This window comes from Festucalex cinctus, chromosome 2, assembly GCF_051991245.1.
Source record: "Festucalex cinctus isolate MCC-2025b chromosome 2, RoL_Fcin_1.0, whole genome shotgun sequence".
NCBI classification, from domain to species: domain Eukaryota; kingdom Metazoa; phylum Chordata; class Actinopteri; order Syngnathiformes; family Syngnathidae; genus Festucalex; species Festucalex cinctus.
Window position 1 is genome coordinate 23,310,670 of NC_135412.1, and position 24,146 is coordinate 23,334,815.

General features: G+C 40.9%; 1 protein-coding gene across 4 annotated transcripts in view; it reads left to right on the forward strand.

Moving 5' to 3' along the window:
- LOC144014190 (receptor tyrosine-protein kinase erbB-4-like) overlaps positions 1–24,146 on the forward strand; it is a 260,722-nt gene that overhangs the window by 132,069 nt on the left and 104,507 nt on the right. For all 4 annotated transcript variants that reach the window (XM_077513792.1, XM_077513794.1, XM_077513793.1 and 1 more), the window contains exon 3: positions 13,428–13,614. In XM_077513792.1, coding sequence (XP_077369918.1) covers positions 13,428–13,614 — 187 coding nt within the window. The remainder of the gene's footprint in view (positions 1–13,427; positions 13,615–24,146) is intronic.

Genomic DNA, 24,146 nt, shown 5'->3' on the forward strand with positions numbered 1-24,146 from the left:
TACACCCTGAACTGGTCGCCAGCCAATCGCAGGGCACACAGAGACGAACAACCATCCACACTCACACGCACACCTAGGGACAAATCGGAGCGCCCAATTAACCTGCCATGCATGTCTTTGGAATGTGGGAGGAGACCGGAGTACCCGGAGAAGACCCACGTGGGCACGGGGAGAACATGCAAACTCAACCCAGGAAGGCCGGAGCCTGGACTCGAACCCGAGTCCTCAGTACTGGGAGGCGGACGTGCTAACCACCGTGCCACCCTTATTTATTTATTTATTTATTTATTTGTTATTATTAGTATTTTTTTATTATTCTTTTTTTAAACATTTATTTATTTATTATTAACATTTTTGTCTTTCGCGTGTGACGAGAATTGCTATTCCAGCTTCACGAGCTCATAACTCATGTATGTCCACGATGTTTTGCCTTTTGGTGAACTGGAAGGTTTTTTCTTTTTGTTTTTTTGGTTTTTTTTTTAATATATATTTTTATTTTATTTTTTTATTTATTTTATTTTTTTGTATATTTTATTATTTTTTACTTTATTCTTTAGGTATTTATTTTTTAACCATTTTTGTCTTTCGCGTGTGACGAGAATTGCTATTCCAGCTTCACGAGCTCATGACTCATGTATGTCCACGATGTTTTGCCTTTTGGTGAACTGGAAGTTCTTTTTTTTTTTTTTTTAATATATATTTTTCTTTTATTCATTTATTTTTTATATTTTATAATTTTTTATGTATTTATTTTTTAAACATTTTTGTCTTTCGCGTGTGACGAGAATTGCTATTCCAGCTTCACGAGCTCATGACTCATGTATGTCCACGATGTTTTGCCTTTTGGTGAACTGGAAGTTCTTTTTTTTTTCTTTTTTTTTTTAATATATATTTTTATTTTATTCATTTATTTTTTATATTTTATAATTTTTTATGTATTTATTTTTTAAACATTTTTGTCTTTCGCGTGTGACAAGAATTGCTATTCCAGCTTCACGAGCTCATGACTCGTGTATGTCCACGAGGTTTTGCCACAGTTATTTTTGTGATGATGACCATCATCGCACTCCCTTTTGGTGAACTGGAAGTTCGTTTTTTTTTGTTTTTTTTCTTTCCTGTAAATGTGTCTTGACAACCAAGATGCCTCGCAGAAGCCACTTATAAAACAATCTTGTGCGTGATGGTCAGCCTGTCGGAGACAATAAGTATCTCAAGCGCTTACTTGAGGCCCACACGGTTGCAAACACACAATCACCGGCAGGGTGTCGACCCGGCGTCAAGAGTCCCGCAATTTGATGGACTGCGTTCATGTCGGACCATCACTTTTTGACATCAAATGTGGACTGAAGTCTGGAGACATGTTCGTGGGGCTTCAAAAGTCGAATCCAATTCGTCCTTGAGCACAGTCCAATTTTTCATTTTTTCTGGATTTGCCCATCGGGAATAATGAAAATAAGCTGTTCCATGTCCATCTAACAAACATGTTTAACGTCACACATAGAAAAATGTCAAAAGGAAGATATCACAAATTATAGGGATACCCTCTAAAACTAAGAATGTCCTGAATAAGAAATCATTATACACATGAACGATTCCTTGAATGAATCTTTTGAATGGTTCTTTTAAATGAACTGATTCTAGTGATTCAGTTCACCTAAAAGAACTGTAATGCCCATCACTAATTATCTTATTGTATTAATAATGACATAAGTCAAAAGATACAATGAATAAGGGGTCGGACTAGACAAGATTTCAACTTCTTAGTATTGACCGATCGGCTAAACCTGGCCCGCGAAGCGGGCCCCAAACACGGCGAGACCCCACGAAGCGGGGCCGAGAACACCGGCATGGTGCGACCCGGGGTGGGAGGTTCCGTTCCCGGCCTGAGTCGACTTCCTGGAATCCAACCCCATCCAAGGTCCAGTTCCAGGATTTCTACCGATCGGCTAAACCTGACCCGCAAAGCGGGCCCCAAACACGGCGAGGCCCCGTGAAGCCGAGAGTACCGGCCGGGAGCATCGCTGGGTCATTCACCCGTCTACGCCCAGTTCCTGGAATTGGACCCCCAACCAAGGTCCAGTTCCAGGAACTGTGCGGAGCGGATCCCGAGCGGAGCTAGCCCCTGCGAGGCCCCGCTTAGCGACATAAAGAATCCTGGAATACTACATTTATATATCCTGGAAGAGTACATTGGCTTCCAGAACAGTGACATAAAGAATGTAGGTTTTTAGCTAGAAAATGCCTGAGTCATTAATTAATAAAGCAGGTGGAAATGAGCAGTAATTTGTCAATATTAATCATTAAAAAAGAAAAAAATAGAATGTGTGGAACCAGGAGAGTGACACAGGATTAGTCTTACCTTCATAGTGGCAAAGTTTGAAACGAAAAAGCATGTAGGGCTTTTATAGAGTTAGGTTTTTAGCTTGAAAATGCCCAAGTCATGAATTGATAAAGCGGGTGAAAATGAGCAGTAATTTGTCAATACTGATACTGTCACTAATGATTGTATAAGTTTCTTCTTTCCTTTATATTTTTTCTGCTACTTGTTTATGTTTATATGTTCAATAGACAAACAAACAAAAACAATACAAAAGCACTTGTTGTGATTCGTCTTGCCACGACATGCAGTAAGTACACTTTTTTTAACACCAGTTTGTAAATGAATTGCACTTTATGGTCTGGTCTTTGCTCTTTCACTTGTTTAGTGCTATTAAGGCACTCAAAGCAATAAGTAATAAAACTAGTTTTCATTTGTAATATCTTGTATTATGTGTTTATGCAACTCGGTGCCATTTTTCTTGATCATATTGTTTGTCTTACGTGAATGGTGTGGTTCACTTGTCTTCGTGAATAGATGTTGAAAAAAGGCAGGGGGAAAAAAAACATGCACTGGGTTTATTGATGTTGGCTTGAATTGAGGTCTCATAAGGTAATCTGAGGTGTTGCGTGATATGATTATGTGTCAGCCAAGTCCTAATAGGATATATTGTTTCAATTACAAATGCATCATAATTGTCAACATCATTATCAGGCCAATATTAGGAATTACAACGTCATTTCAATAAATTTAATAACTTCTGTTAAATAACCATATGCGATTTCATCACGGTTGGGTGCCAGTCGCTTGACCCTTTACCATCATTGAGGACACCGGCTTTTTTTTTTTTTTTTTGGCTCGTGGCGCTACAGTTTGTATTTCTAAGCCACCCCTATTTTCGGATATATATGTTTGCCAGTAAAATATGAAATGACACATTCTTGTGTACACTAATAGATGGAAGAAAAGGCCACAAACTTCACTACTGATTTATGGATGTGTAATGTTAGCCCTGATAGCTTGCTAGGTCTGACTGCGCAGTGGCTGGATGAGAACTTCAAACTATACAGGGCTGTGCGCTATGTATTCTATAATTTTTTATTTTTTTTTTATTTTTTACAATATACACTTTCAGCAGAGGTGGCAAATCCAGATCCCGAAAGTAAAACCCTGCCACAGTTTGGCTTTAGCCCCAGGTCCTATCTAGCTAATGCCCTAGCTAGCACCCATGGTGCTCGTTTACCTGCTCGGGAGCTAGCTAGCATCAGGGGCTAAAGCCAAACTGTGGCAAGGTTTTTTACTGTTAGGTTTCCTGTATGACCGGAGAGTGGATCCCAAAAATCACAGAACACAGATGGAGGAAGCGAGTGATTTATTCATCAAAACCCGTGAATACAAACACAAAGCGCTGGTCAAAAGCCAGGACAAAAGGTTAACAAAAGGTGCTTGCAAATGCAAGGAGGGAAATTAAACACAAAAAATACCCGAAGGCTACAAACTGCAAAAACAAGAAACCAATACTATAACTATATAAACGTGCCACTCAAACAACACACTGAGAGCCCAGCAACATGACATTTACTTTCAGGTGCTAGCTAGCTAGCTAGTTCCCATGGCGCTAGTTTACCTGTTAGGGAGCTCTAGCGAGCTAGCATCAGGGGATAAAGCCAAATTGTGGCAGCGTTTTTACTTTCAGGTGCTAGCTAACGAGCTAGCTCCCATGGTGTTCGTTTACCTGCTCGGGCGCTATAGCGAGCTAGCATCAGGGGCTAAAGCCAAACTGTGGCAGGGTTTTTACTTTCTGGACCTGGATTTGACACCTCTGGCTTGCAGTACTTTTTAGTGCACTTCATGAGTCCTTATCAAGAGTTTGTGGAATTCGAGAAGCCATTCAGTATCGGTTTTGAGAACATGAATTTATCGGTATCGCTAGTTTAAGTACTTGTTCTCCAGTTAAGAACTTTGCTTATCTAACCAAAAAGATCAAATGGTAGCATTTGGAAGGTTTTCTGAAGACATCCAGCCAGACGACTGAACAGTCATCTTCACAGTGACATAGTCCTGGACTGGGTTTTCATTTATTTCAAAGTCAATAGCCCTCTCAAAGGCGTGTGATTTTCGTATGTTTTTTTTTCTACAGGATTCCTCCAAATCTTGAATGTCACGCCCGAGTGCTCTCAGCATACTTAGCAGCCAAATAGCCCCATGAGGTGAAGAGGTGCATGCCTCTCTTCCGCAGCCCATTGAGGCGAATTGGTAAACAGGTCCCTGCCCGCCCATTGACTTTGCCACCACGTGGAGGATTCAGATTGCGCCGCCCGCCGCCGCCAATCCGCTCGCCTCAAACTGTTGAGAGTCTCTGCTGACATGCGCCACTGCACTCTCCTTGACTCACTGGCAGAGTGCTCTATATGTATGGAAATGAGTCGTAATCACCATAATATGTGTCCCATCTTCTTGTATTGTAACCGCGTTATTATATTTTCCCTAGCGCGACGCCTTTTTGCCCTTTATCCATCAAGTTTTACTCCCTCCTGCGGGTTTTTTCTTAGGCCTTTCCATCTTCTCTTTCCTTTTTGTGCTGGCCTCCGTGTTTACTTTTCCACTCAACCAGGAGACAGAAGCAGGTGTGCAATTAATTATGCTTAAAATACCTCCTGCGTGCGCCGAATTTCCCGCCTCGGTGTCACTGCACCTCCTGCCCGTAAACTTTCCTCATTTCTGTGACTTTGTCGAAACATCCTCACCAACGCCATCTCTTAAGACCGCAAGGTGTTTTTGTTATTGGAGCCCCGTAGTACCGAGGCTGTCTTAAGTATCTCATTATTTTCCCCATGCAGTTGTGACTCGAGTAAAATAAGAGCGAGAGAAGATAATCGAGATAATCTTTTTTTCCACGCCAACATCTCTTTTCCTGACCTGATGCTTTCTCGCTTGATAAGTCAGCACTGATTCTCACAAATGTGCCAGTCGATAAAGCATAATCATCTGTGAGCATAGTTTTGCAAAATCCTTTTGAAATGATGTTATGCAGGCGTTTTCTGAAAATCCTGGGTGCTACCCTGAGGCAGTTCCTTAGAAGAAAAGGCAGACATTTCTATGCATATTCACTGGCGAGGTGCCTCTTAAGCTGCCTGGGGGGAAAAAAAAATTAAAAAAAATGGTTGTCTAGGCAATTAGGCTGAAATGCCCGTTTTGTTCAATTTGCTTGCATAAGTTTCTGCTAATTCGTCCTAAATGTTTTCAAATCCTTGTGACGCAATCTTGTTTAACTCTCTTTACATTAATGACAAGGGTTGGAGAATCGAGGTCCAGAGAGAACAGACCCTGAACCAGTTTGACTTTAGCCACAGGTGCTTCTACTCAACAGTTGCTTCTATGAGCTCGTTTACCTGCTGCGCAAGTAGAGGCAAAACTGGCTAAAGCCAATCTGTAGCAGGGTTTTTTGGCTACGTTCAGACTGGCAGCCCAAATCCGATTTTTAGCCCATCCAGATTGAAAGTGGATAGCTTTTCTGTAGTTTGAACAGTCACAAAGCACATGAAATACGATTTCTGCGGGACGGATTGAAACCACATGTGGGAGGCAGTTTCATATCCGAATTGGACAGGATGTGTCTGATGATCAGATCAAAACACTCAGAACAGATTTGACTGACTGTGACGTCACTCTACGCATACAAGAACCAATGCGCCAGCGCTGACGATATCCACTCGGTTCGCTGGCTGCGCCTTGACGGCTCCACTGCCCCGCCGATTCCTCTCATGCTCAATTAGAAATACAGTGGCAGTTTACGTTACTTGCGCTGAAGCTGTTTTCGTGACCCCGTCAGTTCCTCACATGCGTAACCGGAAATAGTGAAATAGTGCCCAGTCGTCCACAGAAATATGCTCGCTAAAAAAAACTAAATCCGGGAAAGAAGCGGCCGAAATGAGTTTCCTCCGCAGGGTGTCCAGGCTCTCCCTTAGAGATAGGGTGAGAAGCTCGGTCATCCGGGAGGGACTCGGAGTCGAACCGCTGCTCCTCCGCGTTGAGAGGAGCCAGCTGAGGTGGCTCGGGCATCTGGTTCGGATGCCTCCTGGACACCTCCCTGGAGAGGTGTTCCGGGCATGTCCCACCGGCAGGAGGCCCCGGGGACGACCCAGGACAGGCTGGAGAGACTATGTCTCTCGGCTGGCCTGGGAACGCCTTGGGATCCCGCCGGAGGAGCTGGTTGAAGTGGCTGGGGAGAGGGAAGTCTGGGTTTCCCTCCTAAAGCTGCTGCCCCCGTGACCCGACCTCGGATCAGTGGTAGAAGATGGATGGAAAAAAGAAAAAAAAAGAAAACCGCTTAACGCGCTTGCGAGGAACAGGAAATCCAGAAGTGGTAAATAGCCTCACAATGACGTCAAACGCTAAATGCGCTGGGCACCACCTCCGTTCCACGGCGTTGCCACAGCAACCTGTCAGGTGGGTCAATAATGTGGCTCAGTCTGAATAGGGCCAGATCGGATTTGGTCACTTGCTAAAAACAGTCTAGACAGTCAGCCCTAAAAGTCCAATTTGAGGAAGAATCCGATTGGAGTCAGATATGCCTGCAGTCTGAACGCAGCCTTACTTTCTGGACCTGGATTCCCCAACCCTGTTTATGACACGCGCGTCCTTTCAGCATTCCCACGCAATTTCTCCAGAAATTGCACTTAGTCTAGTTCAACAAAGTGTTTGCTTTGCTAGCACATGCCTAGAGTGGTTAAAGAGAAACACACCTCCCAACATCCAGAACCTTCTGCACTTACATGATTCAATCACATTTGTTTGGCTCTCTGTTTTTGGCCTTTAGTGTATTTTACAAGCATGCTGGTTGACCTGCTGCAGATAGGTCAACTGAAAAGTTGCACAAGAGGACACTACTTTTGTGAAGAGAGTGTGATGGAAACAAAACTTGCCATGCATCATGGGTGGCTGACCTGTGTCTGTAAAGTCTGCACTTAGCCGCACAGCAGTCCTCCTGCTAGTTGCAGTTTCTGAAGCATGTGCAAGGGCAACTTGGCAGAGATCTTCACAAGAGGATAAATAATGCCTCAAAGAGCTATAATTTTTTATTTTATTTTTTTTAAACAAAAACTTCTGCATACTTTGTTCTATGACACAAGCGCTGACATCTATTTTAGATAAAGGTACTAATCAACTCTACTTCTAACCTTGTTTAGTACATATAGCATCTATAAAATCCATAAGTATGGCTTCGTTTTTGTGTGTGCGTGTGTTCGAAACAGTGTATTTAATGCAGCTGGCGGGGAAATGATCCTCACTGCAGAAGTCCTGATACTTTTCGATGTTTACAGCAACTCTGTTGTTCTCGGACGCTTTAATCTATGTATTTAACATGTGTATTCAATCACAGAGAGGAATTAAATGATGTCAAAAATGATGGAGAATGAGCAGAATAATCCTTTCATTTAATTAGCTGATTTACCAGAAAAATATTTTCTCTCTTTTTTTTTTTTTTTTTTTTGCTCTCCCATGCTCCCACTTGAAGACTTTTTCCTGACGTTGCTAGGCAACAGGGAAGTGTTGTATATTCATCTTGTTTGAGTGTTTTCTGGACTGGGGGCTGGCTGGGAGAAGGGGGCACAGTGGGCACAGAGGGAGCGGCATGGAGCGTAGCAGCCAGAAGCTGGGTCGGGTGGCAACGCGCCCTCACTGGGCACCCGGGGCTTCCTGCCGAGTTAATGATAGCCGGGTGAGCTCGGCGAACCCCCAGCAGTGAACACAAGGCCACAGTGGGGGTCAGAGTAATGGCAGGGAATGACTTCCAACCAGGGGGCGGAATCGAGAATCCCCTGCAAGAATGAAATTCTGAGCTTTTCTTTTATAGAAGCCGAGACACCAAGTTAAACAACTTTGTTTGCTCGCACACAAACATTTTTTTTTTGACCAGGACTTTCTGACGGTCCTCACAATAGGCATTCGCTCTGTAATAAATATGCTAATCATAGTCACTGAAATAAATGCAGCTCTTTTATTATATTGTTCTCTCACACTCGATGATTGACACGCTGTAATTTTGCTAATAAGCATCTTCACTTTCTGTTTAGGTTCCATTGTGTTTATGCTACAATAGCCCTTGGCCTGGCTGTGAGCCACAATATGGACGCTTGTGGCGGACACCTGCTATTATCCTCAAATTCCTAACTACAGCACTTGTGTACATTTCAGCCGGGCGCTTTTTCCCGCTCTGACAAACCCACCATTAGTAACCTGTAAATTTGCGCGCAACCACCAGAGAGGGGTTCCTGACACTTTGGAATGTCATTGAAATGAAGCCATCAAGGGAAAAAAAATGGTTCACTTTGAAGCAAGAACGTTTATAGGGGAAACAAAAGTAAATGAATCAGAATACTGTGCTTAAAATTGAACACATTTTTGGAGGTTCATCAGTAATACAGGAATCATTCAGCAGTGTCCAAGCGTTTCTTTCACAACTGACTGGGCAAGTCAAGTTTAACTCATTCAGACCACAAAACGTGTAACCACATTTTTTTTTTTTTGATACTTTGACCTTCACTCTCAAAAAACGTGTTTACACGTTTTATATTTTTTTTAATTTTTTTTATTTTATTTTTTTATGCTAGAGCATACAGAAGGCTTTGATGCAGCTTCTGACATGAAAAGGTGCCTTAAAACAATGGCCGTGAATACAAAAAACGGTCAACAGGTGGCAGCAGTGTATAAGAGATCAGCCAGGGCCATGTTGCAACAAGCTCTTTTTGTTAGTGTTTTCACCGGAAATGTGAATATTGATGACATTTAGTTTAGAAATTTGGTGTTCTAATGCTAATGGGGAATCACACGATACACGTTACCACACTTAATTAGTATTCATGAGACAAGCGAGGAGGGTCAAACTCGGCGGGCTAGTCATGCTAGAACGGATGTAAACGGTCTGCTAGCGAGATGTCTACTGCCGTAATCTACTAATTCTGTCCGAGAATGATATCCCTGGTGCCAAATTTACCGGTTTAGACGTCGAAGAACATACTCATGTTCAATTGTTCACATTCATGACTCTGAATTTTTGGCTTCGGGAAACGACTAACGACTACATCCATATGTGGACGCTTGTAGTGTCTGGAGTGTTTTCTGTAAGTTCTATAACAGCTGTGTTTACTTTGCATGTTGTTTTTCTGGAGATAAACGAGAATAAAACAAGCACTATTTGCATGGCTCGTCAATGAGCGAGCTTCTTTCTGACCTACTTCCGGGTTTAAGCTGCTGAAGTCACGTGGCCTTGCGGTCTAAACATAGCATTTGTGCGGCTCTCCATTGATTGCAAAATGGAAACAGATACAAATTTCTTTTATTTATTTTTTTTTGCCTGATGGAAGAAGAGACTAATCTTTCTTTTGGTAGCAATAGAACACAATATTGTGTGGGCCTTGCAAAATCTGTCAAAACCCAGTAAAAGAAGGGGGTTTGCTTCAGTGAAAATGGCTGCGAGTGAATGAGTTAATGAGTGAATGAGTTAAACAAATTGCAACGACTAGCATTGGAGAAAATGATTAGATATCTAACTCACCATTGTGGCGTCTTGATGACTGTAATTGTTGTAAAACTGTAGCGGGAGCCGTGCGGTTTAAAACAAGAAAAAAAACTCCACAGGCTTGTGTTTGAATGCTGGCTGCCGCACAATATGTTTGAAGCGGAAAAGCTCCTGACAGGTGGGAAAAAAAAAAAAAAAAAAAAGTCTGCTGGCCCTGATATTTTTTGACAATAAATTTCCCAACTAAAATGCCTTGTATCCCACTCATAAAGCCTCTTCAGTAAATTATCTTTTATTTTATTTAGTGTTGACATATTTCATAACCATCCTGGTGAAGTGCAGCCGGACAAACGCGTTCGCTTCCTCTGCAGCTCCTTTGGCCTCGTGGATTTCGGCCTGGCAGGACTAGCCAGCGGCCACATGGGAGTTTTCCCAAATTTTACGATGCGCCTCTAGCGAGAGAGTTGTTTCGCCCGATCAATTGTGAAGCCACACTCGGACGCCCCGGGGGTTAGTCCCGGGAGGGACCCAGGCCCACGAACTGCATTCAAAGTGACATTTAATGGAGCCCTTCCAAACAGCATGCCAAACAAAATTACATTTTAATCAAAATGGCTCATTATTTTGTACCGAAGCAAGACTGCAACGATATCGAGGCACTTTTAATACCATGAATAACGCAACATCTCTAATGTTCAGTTTTTGTTTTATTCATCAATGTCATTTTGGAGGCCCAGATATTAATTAGCAGGAGGCCAATTTTGGCTCGTAGACCACTCGGTGCTAACCACTGGCCTGCGTCATGTCAAACCAATATATTAAAAAACTGGTTTGATACTAATTATCATTGAATTTAGATAAGACAAAGTTTATAATTTTTGGGAATAGACTAATTAGCCATCCAGTTAAAATCATTGTTGACTCAATTGAAATTGAAATAGGAAATGAAATAACATTTCTTTGTGTTATAATTGTTGCAAAATTGTGCTGGAAATCACACGTAGAAAATGTTAAAATAAAAATATATGTGCTTATTTTTTTTTTATAAAACCAAAGATATTCTGAATAAATCATTATACAGTATACATTATATTGTACATTATTTTTGCCATACCTGATTTATTGTGTCAAAATATGGGGAAATATATACAAAACCTGTCATGACTGGGTCATGCCAGGGTTATGTTTGGGTCATGCAAGGAAGGGCATGACAGGGTTATGTTTGGGTCATGGTACTGTCATGACTGGATCGTGCCAGGGTTATGTTTGGGTCATGACTCTGTGGTCAAGTGTCTGTTTTGAAATGATGTAACCAGCATCTAGTTTCAACTGGTAAGATGCTATGTGATGTCAAGAATCTTTAATCTCTTTATCTGGTCAACAGCCAATCAGATAATTCCATGTCAGTCCTGTTTCCCACATGTCTAGCCACAGCCAATCAGATCGATTCGCTGTCTATATAAGCATGACTGAGAAGTGTGTGTTTTTGTTGGATTATTACCTCTGTTCCTCTGTGCACATCCACAGCCCAAGTTAGTTTAGCATCTCGTGATTTTCGATACATTCTCGTTGATTCTCGTCTAGTCAAGTTTGTTCTACGCCACTCGATGTTATGCGAATAAAAAATTAAAATCTTATTTGTGGCTGTTTTGGGATCCAACTCCAGAACATAACAAAACCAACACACACAAAAAGAGCCATGCAAATAATTAATCACTCACATTTTATAGAACCAACAAATCCGTTATTTATTAAATTAAATAATCTGAAATTATATGACCTTGTCGAATTTAAAACAGCTCAAATCATGTACAATGTATACAAATAACCAACTTTACAACACAATGAAGAAGTTATTCAAAATCAAAGAGAGTTGTTGCTATCGGTTACGGGGCACAATTGACTTTAAAAAAAAAAAACAATGATAAGAACAAACATTAAAGCGAATGTGTGTTTCTGTTAAAGGGGTTCATTTGTGGAATAGTTATGAAATTGAATTTTTTAAAAATGTGAATCAATTACTGCATTTAAAAAGAGGTTTAACAAGATAATGATAAAAAATATGTAAATCAGATATAAATGTAAATAAATTTGTGTGCGTATGTATGTTTATATGTGTATGTACTTATTATGTGCATGTATGGGCATGTGCATGTGTGCCCACATATGTTCAATACTTCATGTTTGAGAATTTATTGTTTATGTAGGGCTTTACTTTCACTTTCTCTTTTTTTGCGTATATGTAATGGATAAGGACTTATAACTCATTCTAATATATATGTGCACTTAAGATAAACATGTTTTGTTGATTTTCTATTTTTTAACTTTTATGTTAGTAAGAACAACTTTAGTACATTTTTATGATATAAGCATTAGGGAGTAGGACTAGATAAGTGTGTACTTCTTCCTACTCCTTTTGAACATGTCAATTATGATACTATTGATGATTTATTATTTTTATTTTCCATTTCTCTTTTTTAACTACAACTTGTATTTTGTACTTGTGATGAGTTTATATTTTCAGTAAAACACAATCAATTAAAGCTATGGCTCTCTTGATGTAATGCAGAATTCTAAAGTAGGGGGCGACAGAAGGTGAAACGGTCCAGTTTTAAGTGGGCGGGAGAATGCATGCAGACAGAGAAGCCTTTTCATGACTTAAGTGCCCGGGAGAATATGGCGCACAATGGTTGGTTAAAAGATTGATGCCTATTTGAAATCAGTTTATGACAAACAATTTACTTGTTATTGACACATTAACTCATTGACTGGCAGCCATTTTGACTGAAGCAACCCCCTTTCGCCCCCGGCTGTTTTACTGGATTTTGACTTAATTTGCAAGGCCCACAGAACATTTTTATTGTTATAAAAACACGGAACCTACCAAAAGAAAGATTAGAGTCTCTTCTTTCATCAGGGAAAAAAAAATGTATATTTCTATCTGTTTCCGTTTTGCAGCAATAAGAATTAGAATATAGCTAAGTTTCATCATTATTCACAAACCTGTTGAAAAACACTGGGGAAAACAGCTTTGTTGCAACATAGCCTTGGTTGATCTCTTACACTCTGCTGCCACTTGCTGGCCATTTTTTGTCATAACTACCATTGCTTTAACTCCCTCTTTAGGTCAGAGGCTGACCTGACTGTATGCTCATGAAAAAAAAAAGTATAACTATGTTTTTGGGAGCATGGTAATATTTAAAATAGAACGTTTTTATACGTTTTTGGGAGCAAATGAGTTCATGTTACATTGAGTCATGTGGGTAAAAAAAACCTGTTGCCAACAAGAGCAAAAACAAGACACGTCACAAACATTTTAAAATATGCCAATGTAACGTGTGTTATGTAATTCAGAATTAAAGATAAGTGTGCAATCAGTGTGCAGTTCGGCTGACATTTTTGTAAAAATTATTTTGGCTTATGTCAGGGTCTTGATACTGAATTGCAGGAGCCAGCGATAATTACTTAACTTTTACCAAACAAACATTTGGTTCCCACTCTTCTTCAAATGTATCTTCGGTAAAACTGTCAGTGCTCGTAAATATTCCCACGCTGCATTCAAATTGCATCCTTCTATCTTGTTTGCAGTCAATCCGAGAGGTGACGGGCTACGTGCTGGTGGCCCTGAACCAGTTTGACTACCTTCCACTGGAGAATCTGCGCATCATCAGAGGTACCAAGCTGTATGAAGGCCGCTACGCGCTTGCCATCTTCCTCAACTACAGGCGAGACGGCTACTACGGGTTGCGGCAGCTGGGCCTTCGCAACCTCACAGGTAAGCGATGCTTCCATGCGTCACTTGTTCGGCGCCTCAGAAATCCTCGAGAAAGACAACAAGCGCACTTCAAGAGCACAGACGCCTTTCTCAGCTGATTACATTTGACATAATTCAACGTCGAAATGCAACACCATAAAATGCATGTATCGTTGTTGACGGCATACGCTTTATGTAAGAAATACCTGTTATCTTAATATCTGTGGACATGATGTTGCATACGAGTGAGTTGTCAGTCAAGACAAAGTTGCTATGGAGGCAACGAAAAAAACATCAATTATTTCGATGAGTCACTGGAGGTTGACGCCCGACGTTGAAAATGGAATTTCCTCTGCTGATGGATGTTCTCTTCAATCTACAAATATATTTTTGTTTTGCTCATTTGCAAAATATCACAGTCTACTCCTTGTGTTTGACTTATGCGTATTTAATAGGCACAAAATCGGGGCTCTGAGTTTTGATGTCAAGTCGCTGCTACCAAATTAATTTAGTGTTGTTGTATGCAAAGATCAAATATCTGTGAAAAAGCCTTATTTTCCCTTTTAATTACATTTCTGTTTATGCACTCAAAAAAAAGTGTGCGCATAAATAGCTGCTTGGGGTTAGTTTCATTGTGCACACACGTTAGGTCTACAGTCCTAGTGGGGACATCTCATTGACATAATGCATTTCCTAGCCCCTTACCCTAACCTTAACCATAATAAGTGATTACCTAATCCTAACCCTAAACCCAACCACAACCAAAACCCAATTCAAACCTAAACTCTAAAACCAAGTCTTGACCCTCAAAAAGAGGTCTGGACTAATGGGGACCACCAAAATGTAAAAACACACATTTGTTATGATGCTATTTGCGCTATTTCTGCACTGTGATTTGTGGTCACGGCCTTCGAATCAGCACATCTCCAAGAGATGTGCTGCAAGTAGTGTTCATTTGCGTCACTAAATCATGCGTCACATTTTGCGTTCCCTCGCAATCTTTGCGAGGGAACGCAAAGTTGTTGTTTTTTCTACCACGTCACCTTAGGGGCTCCGTACGAGTGAGTGGAGAGGGAGGAAAAAAAAAAAAAAAAAAGACCACACGGATGCATCAAGCATAAACCAAGCTTGAGCCCGCATAAAGTTGAACTCTATAAAATGTGCCCTACAGACGATCTTGTTGATCTTTCAGCTTTATGAGATCGTCAACACTTAATGATCCTTAACGATCTAATATCGTCATATCCCCCACTCCACTCAATCTGCCTTGTCGAAATGATTTTTGTTTAGTTTTTGTTGACAAAATTAACACTAGTTGCAAGGGGACATTATCCTTTTTGATAGGTTTGAAACTGGTCTTCTCAACATCGAGGCTGCTCTGCCATTTTCTCCAGTGACTCACTTCCTCATTATCACCTTTTAAGACACCGTGTAAGGAGTTGGTGGTCAATGTGGCATCCGGCATAGTGTGAATCGAGCAAGTGGCGCGTTTGCTATCTTTGCTTATTCTCGCCGGGGAGCGCAACTGTTAATGGGGTGACAACAAACTACAGCGTCCAATCTGAGGAGAACCACGGATGGACTGTCACTCCTTTACTTTACCTTGCATGCAGAAGACAAAAGCGAAATTCCCATGTAAAACTCATCAACAAGCTCCAGATTGCACGGAGTGTGCCAATCAAACAAAAAAGTCCATCTTTGGCATCCGTCTTGACAGACTTTTGGGACAGTTGACCGAAATCTGTTGCCATGGTGTTCTTCCAGTAAGAACTCAACAACATCCTTGAGCACATCAAGTTGCGGCCAATGGAAAATGGAAAATTCACTTCCAGCATGCAATGTCCTCCAAAGTACAGCCAAGGAACAAAAAATGGACTGCAAAAGCCGCCAGGAAATCTCAGCAACTTGTTGGAAAAGGAATGAAGCCTCAACAATTGTCAACTTCCAAATCTAAGGCAAAAACATAAATAGGATTAAAACTACGCATGAACTCTCTAAAGTACTACTGCGTTTTGATTTTTGCTTGGGTAAAAAGTTGATCTGACACCGGGGGATTGTGTGAGGATCTTAATCACACAATGCTACTGGGAAATGAGGAGAGCTGCTTTTTTTTTTCCTCTCACAGTTGTCCATTTATTTATTTTATTTTTTTATAAACATTAATAAATGAGTTGGCGGGTTGGTCAGAGTTTATATTTCAGGATTTGTTTTAATGATTCTCTTCCACAGTTGGGCATGCACTGGCCATGAGCAAATAAAGTGAATTTTCAGCCTTATTTTGAGCTGCTGACTCTTTTGACCGGGCCAATTTCAAGTCTGTTTTGTACAACATTCTTTGTGTCGTGCATGGGGGGGGAGAGTAGCAAATATCCGCCCACGGCGGGTTGTGCAAGAACTGGGTGAAAATTATTACATCGTCACAAAGCTTTCCCACAGTTGGAGCAGATTTTTGAGGGGATTTATGAAACAGTATTTCCCTAATTGACTTGACTCAATCATGGCTCAAAGACGCTGCTGTCTTCTCAGTTGCGGGTAAAAGTTTTGTTTGTTTGTTTTTACCCTTTAGCGTTACATGGATTTCTGCATAAACTGACCATAAAATTTAAGCTTTAGTTTAGTCACAATAATTACAACAGTTTGATTACAGTTCAATGAATTCAATGTTCAATGAATGCTATGTGTCATTGGAAAATACGACTGTGTGTAGCAAATGAAAACATGAGTTCCATTTTGTGAACATGCACAATGTAGAGATTTGATGGCAAGAGTCTTCATGCAAAGGGAGTGTCAGGTTTAGCATTTTGTGTGTGCAGTATTGAGAAATCCGTTATTGTATTGAGAAACGTGTGTTGACAATCGTGAAAAATTGTAACTCGTTTGCTCCCAAAAACATATAAATATGTTCTATTTTAAATATTTTGTGGCCCAAAGATGTATTTGTACGTTGTTGTTGTTGTTGTTGTTGATGTTGTTTCATGCTAGAACATACAGAAGGATTTGATGCAGCCTCTTAACTGCAGTGGACGGGTAAAAAAAAAGGTATTAATTACAAAAACGGCCAGCAGGTGGCAGCAGAGTATAAGAAATCAAGCAGGGCTATGTTGCAACAAGCTCTTTTCCCAGTGTTTTATACAGATTTGTGAATAACGATGAAACTCATTCCTCACAAGGGTCGCGGGGGGTGCTGGCGCCTATCTCAGCTGGCTATATTTAAATCAAATTTAAATTAATTTAAATTAAATAATTAACAGCTATTTAGTTTTGTTTGATTATTGCCGTGAACGCAAACAAGAAAGATGACAGGTAACCTCTCTTTGGAATCACCTCCCACTAAATGTTGGGCAAGCCCCCTTCTCTGTCCATTTTTAGAACTAATCTTTTTATTCTTTCTCTTTTGACTTAGCATGAGACTTGGCATTGTATTAACTGCTAATCGGTATAGCGTGTGCGTAACTTTTCATCAGAATAATCGGCAATGTCAAAGTCAAGCGCTCGATAGACATTATATTTATTTTTTTGTGCTCAACGGCCATCATTAGCCACGAACGCAGAGTTAACCACGCTGTTAATAAGATAGCGGCGGTCCTTAGGTGTGTTAACTTTAACAGCAAGTTAACAGCCGTTAACAGAGTTTTGAACAACAAGATAAGAGTGACGTTTAAGATATATAGATATAACCGAGTTTTGAACAACCGGGCCCAGAACATATTTTAACACCAAATTATGCAAACATCCTTGTGACGCCAAAGGATCGACATTACCTTTGTTGCAGCCTTTTTGACTTGGGGGAAGCACGTTGCTAGTTTCATAGCAAAAAAAACAAAAAAAAAACGCAATGTTCCGATCCGGTGGCTGCCGAGGGAGCGATCATGCGTGCACGGACACGTTGAGGAGGGAAAGGGCACTTTGACCTTTCCTGAGACAACACTCGGGAGCACACACTCGTAGAGCACAGGACCTCTGAGTGAAAGGCTACAACCTGGAATAATAAAAGTTGAAGAAAAAGTCAAGTGTAATTCAGATGTTTCCTCAAGGGAACTTGAAACTGTAATAACATCATAGCAAGTACAAATGCACATTTTTCCCATTTTTCAAACCATCTTCACCTCATTTGTTGCCTCTGCCAAGTGCATAGCGCGAGGGAGGAAGAAACTTTTTTATGATCGTAAATTGATCTGTTTTTTTTTTTTTTGGGCTGTAAGTTTACACCACGGATTTCTCATAAAAGCTTAATAATTCTCACAAGGGATTTTGGGGAGAAACCAAGATTCATCCGCATGTAACTTGTGATGTACATTCTCATTGGTCAGTCGAATCCAGTATGAAAGCATCTAGACTGAAGGTTGCTGAAGCGGGCCGGTAATTGCATGGATCTTTTTCAGTGCCAACAATTGTTTGATGCTAGTACATATAATTTGTCTGTTACAATTTATTGACAATGCCGAAACTTAATGTCTAGTTTTCTGGCTTGATGTGCGACTTGGTGCTATCCTCACAGGTTTTTGATACCGCAATGAAATTACAATTTGATCAAATAGCGTTCAGCCAAAAGCACAGTCTGGATTAGAGCCATATTGAACTTTCTTTGACGGCTCATCTTCAGCCCCCAGATACGTTTACAGTAGGCTAATAATGTTTTTAAAGCGATACACGTTATAAATCATTTTCCAGAATTGGATTAGGCATCGTGTACAAAGATTAAATTAAATATCCCTGGCATCTTATTCCCTGAATTTTCTTTTAAACCGATTAAGTATCAGAATTCGAACGTACCGTGTGGAACGCCATGTTCCTGGTCACATGATCGTGATGACGTCTCCCGTGCATAGAACGAAAGCCGCCTTCGTTCATTTCAATGGGAATTTGCTGACGTAATGGGCAACAAAAAGACCGTCTTCGATCCCAAATACTGCGCCAATTCTGTTCAGCGTCAAATCCTCAGCACGTCCAGTTTCATGTCATTCCGTGTGGGGGTGGTCGCTCCTAATGTGGGCTAAAGTGTGACATGACATGTAGCTTAGCCTAGCATAGTAAAAGCCGGCTGAATCTGCCAGTTTCATCCGGCTTTCGGTTGGAAACAAATCTTTGGCGAGTCCTCCATGGCTGTACTGCTTTTGAAGAATTGCTTCTTTGTTGTAAGGAGTAATTCCACCTTTGATGTCCACTGTGGGACGCGTTAATTCCTCGTGAGTTCTTTGTTGTTATTCTTTCAATGTGTATTTATGATCACGTGACCAAAATGCTCGATACAATACTTAACGCCAAAATATTCATAAACGCTGCTATAAAATCATAATCGCTCAACATAAATTGGCAATTTTTTTCAGGGAAGAGTTTCACAGAATAGCTGGTTAGTTTTTCATAAGTCTTGTGTTCCTTTAAGTTTCTTAAGCTTAACTTTCTTCTCTTTTGTGAAACGTCATCATTTAGAGATGGAAATCAAAGTACGATTTTTCTGTCCATTTTCCCAAGGTTGATCGGATGATATATTCTGTCGTAAGGTGAAAATGTGTCATGCTTCTTGGACTCTATAAAATGTATGAGCTTGATTTCTTATTAGACAAATTAACACTTTTAGACGACAGAACCTTTGTTGAAATCCAGACGTCTACATCAAGTCAGCCAGATGAAAGAATTTTGTTTGCTTCCGGGCCGCTGCTCTTCCATTTTAACCTTGTGTATGGGTATGTTAATGCCAATATACTCAGTATTTACAACACACAACAACTTCACTGCAGATATATCGATATCGTGATACTTTGTCTCCCGGTAGATTTTCGATACGCCTATGCAAGCATTGCGATATTTGTAGTTAATATACAGCCACTATAACCGCTCCATTGTTCATGATTTATTGAGCAATTACTTGGCGGGCCACTAGGGGGAGCTAGGGGGAGGGGAAATGGGGAAATGGACAGAAGTCTTCAGGCGAAGAAGACTCATCATCTTACTTTGACTTGTGGAAGACATCTGTCCAGCAACTGACTCACTTTTGCATACGTTTATATGAATAAGCTGTATTATATCTTCAATTTTAAAACATTTTACCTTTCGACTTTTTCAAGCACACAATTTCTGAGGAATATTAATATTGATTGAACAGGATTTAATAAGACTTGACTTGAGTAGTTTTAACGTAAATTAACGTGGATTTATTACTTGACCAATATATCGATCATCGCGGTATCGTCAGATCGTCAGATAATCGTTATCACGAGCATTGTATCGCATATTGTATCGTATTGTGAGGTACGCACAGGTTCCCACCCCTAGTTGTATCCCAACATGAATTCAGAAATGTAATGTGTCTTGCATTACTTTTGAGCTACGTTTTATACTTTAATTGCTTGGACGCGAGGATTTCTGGAGTATACAGCAAGTCCACCGATCGAGTGAAAAATTACACTTAGCAATTATTAAGCATATAGGAATTATTTATTTTTCTAGTCAATAAAATGTTCAGTGTTTTTTTTTTTTTTTTTAACATCAATTACATTACCTTGCATTACTTCCAAGTATGATGGCTTCTTGAACACATTTTAGTTTTTATCTTTTTTGCAAAATCCCTCAAATACAGTGTTGCATTATATATTTACAAAGTGTAAAGAAGGCCAATACCAATATCTGCTTGTGCATTTAATGAGTGAGGGAATAGAGGGCTGGAAGGCATTAATAATGGATCTTGTGTCATCATTAAGGCGCAGATCATTAAGACGTATCTCGTGGCTTCAAACGCTGCTTTGCTCCCGCAGAAAACGCTGCTGTTTGCAAGGCAACCAAAAAGCCTCAGTGTGCTTGTTAAATGTTTCTTTTTTTTCTTAGACCTTTTCACAGAGTTGAACAACCACATTTTTTCTTGAAAAAAAAAAACATGAATAGCAAGCACTCCAATATTATGTAAAGCCTAGCAGGCGTACGCCTTGCTCCTCTTCACAGGCTGTCACCTGCAGGAAATGTCGCCAAATTAGCCAAAATGATCTCCAACCTGCTGTTCCCTGCCAGTCCTTCGCCAAGCAGTGAATCTAATGCACGCTGACATCATTGACATGCAATTCACGCTAATGTGTCAGTCCACATTCCTCGTCTTTTTTTTTTCTTTTTTTTCCCTGGTGCTTTAGTTCCAATTTCCTCTTTTTATTTGCATTTGAGCACCTCTGAGGCAACTGCGATGCCGAAGTGGTGCGTCAGCAAGACTTTTTTTTTTGTTCAACCCTTTTGGTGCGAAGGGCCCCAGTAGACTGCTGCACATTCTGAATATTGCTTGTTGTCCAATTTCAGATGCACATTAAATATTTGATGTCATTTTTGATAACCTGTCTGCAACCTACACAGAACGAGTCCATGACCCTCTTTTGGGTCCATGCACGAAAGATGAGAACGATTCATTTAGGTTGCATTACCGTTTGCCGCCACGAGCCGTAAAAAAAATGTTTACAGCAAGCATGTCAACTTTGGGCCTCAGCCTCTGTTTAATATTTACCAGTATCCATTACTGTAATCCAGTATTGCGGTCTCTGACTTTCATCAAGCAAGAAGAAAAATGAAGCGCAGTGTTCGTTGGTAGAGTATCATGTCTGCACGGTAAATTCTGCACCGTTCAATCGAGGTAGAATTTGGCTTATGAAAGGGGCAACCCAGGGGTCTTATTTGGGATTTTTAAAAACCCGATTAAGAGCATATTCAGATTATTTCGCGTGTTTACTAGCTTTGCTCTAGCAAGATGAATTCTCGCGGTATTTGTGAGTTCATAAACTCCGGAAAATACATCTTATACCGCTCCCATTGATTTCCACCGATCCGAACCACTGCCGATCCGGACCAATCACAGAGCGACATTGTGTTTGGGGGCGGGATATGCAGCTGTGGTGAAACCAGGAAGCCAGCGCCGACGCAGGAGCTAACAAACAAACCTAACATGGACGAATGGACGCTACAATTAATTCTGTGACTCACCGTTTCCTTGTTGAATGTTGAACAGCGAGAGGCGCTTTGTGCATTTCTAGCTGGTAAGATGTTCGTGCTTTTGCCCCCTTCGATAAGAATGAAGATGAAATTTTCACCCGTGGCCGTGATTGATTAAAACAAACATGTCGAATGTCACATCGTCCAATCAGCTCGAATTATTGTACAGAATGTCCCGCCTTTTCCCGACCAAATTACCGTGGAGAGGTACCAGATGGATATTGCGGAGAACTCTCTTGAGTGAAGCACAATATCATTTTGGCTATTGCCAGGTTATATGTTAACATGGCCTTACAAAACCTGAATATTGCCAATATTCGCGTTTTAAAAGGGTTATTGACTGCATGTAAACATAGTTAATGTGTCCTCAAATCCCCACAGTGACGAGACATTGGTCAACCCACCTTTGCTCATTAGCACGATTAGCATTCAGCTGCTTGCACGTTCTTTGGCTCGGCTTTTGTTTGGCCCGTGCTGGTTGGAAGGCCGCAGCTTGATTTAGATGCAGAGGAGTGCAGACAGAAGACTGCTTATTTGACTGCAAGCTCATCCCACCAACTTCTGCAGCATAACCCGTTAAAAATGTTCCTGACTGCAAAATCACAGTTGATCTAGTGGTTAGCATATCCTGCCTCGCAATTCTGATGCCGGTGGTTCAAATCTGCAAAAAAAAAAAATGTTCATGTTTTTCTGTGCTTGTGTGAGTTTATGCCATGAGCGCCAGCTTCCTCCCACCATCCACTTTTGCCTTCGTTTTGCACTGCAAAAACTGAAATCTTAAGTAACGTATAATGTCTTAAATTTAACCTAAATGTGCTTATTTTGCTCTGACAAGTTATTTTTACTTAAAATAAGATTGTCAGACGAGAGCGTTTTGCTAAGATACTTATTGCTTAACTAGACTAAGTGCAATTTCTGAAGAAATTGTGTGGTAATGCTAAAAGCTGAATGTAGACTAAGTGCAATTTCTGAAGAAATTGCGTGGTAATGCTAAAAGCTGAATGTTAATAGCTGAATGCTAAAAGCTGAATGCTAAAGTGAATGCTTGTGAAGGAAATTGAAGGATAAATGATGTTAAAATTACAAAGTAATTACATAAGTAGTAATTACTAGTAGTTGTTTGGGTGTGTTTGTGTTGAAGAGAACACGAAAGGCCCCGAAATTTGGAGTTTTTATGTCTCAGTGTGTTTTTAAGAGTGGTAGGGAAGGCGTAGCAAAAGTGGGCGGAGGAGAGTGGTAAGAGTGATGGCAAGAATTTAGCGTCCGTTGAAGGCTTGGCGTGTACAAAAAGTGTCATCTTCTGCCTCCTACACGGACTCCGCGGTGCACAAAGCATTTTTCATAAGGATTCATGGCAAAAACAATATCATTGGAGACTGCGAAATTTAATCAGGGGCTTTAAAACACAATTATCAGGGAGGTAGCAGTGGTGCTGTGGATTGGTGGATAAGGTGGGGGGGCGGAAGGGGTACGGTGAAAGGGACCACCCCCGCGCTGTCTGTGCCTCGCAGCTCCGCTCCCATTTGTCACTGAGCACAATATCTCTTTGGCTGGCAGAGCTAATAATGGAGAAGTGGGGAAATGGGACTCCAGAGACTCACCTTCTCTCTGTGAAGATCAGATAAGTTTTTCTCCACTCTCCTCTGGCAAAGACGGCAGCATTTATAAAAAAAAAAAAAAAAAAAACACCGCACACAGTTGAAGCTGCAGTTGTATGACACTTCATTCGGTCCTGGTCCGCTCTTGGCCTGTTTTGCTGATTCGTCACATCTATTGGCGTTTTTTGTTTTTTTTGCATTGTCTACCGGCGGCTCTTGCGTGCTCTGCTGTCAAAACTGTGATTCATAAGATCAGAGAAGTCATTTTCACATCATCTGCTGTCTTTCGCAACAGTTTTTTTTGTGTGTGTGTGTTCGTCTGAGCAAACATGCTTGGAGGCATCTCACAGTGGAGCGCTTCGCACATCGCTTCCTCAGAGACACACCACTTGGTCTGCACTCGTACTCTTGTCTATTCTTATATGCACATGACAGAAATCAGCTTCTTTTTTTTTAAAGCTCAACAAATATAACTGTACACTTTAATAGGTACACCTACACATTCTAGTGAGAGCGGGTGCCCTTCACATCTTGGTAAATGGACTGCTTTTTACATAGCACTTTATGTACACCATATGGTGCCCAAAAGCTCTTTACAAAGCCTCACATTCAGACATTCACACACGCATTCATACACCAGTGGTTGGCTGCTGGAATCCACTGGGATCAAACTAGGGTTCAGTGTTTTTTTAAATGCTAAACGGTACTTGACGGTACTTGATTTATATAGCGCTTTTCCACCTATCAAGGCCCTCAAAGCACTTTACAAGAGAACTTATTCACCTACCTATGCAGCATCAGGAGCAACTGGGGGGTTCAGTATCTTGCTCAAGGATACTTCCACGTGGTCACAATAACATGGGATTGAACCCACAATCTCTGGGTTCCGAGACGACCACTCTACCACTGAGCCACGGCGCCCCGTGGTAGAACCCCCAGGATAGCAGATACAATGAAAACAGCAGAGGTCCCAGAATCGAACCCTGTGGAACA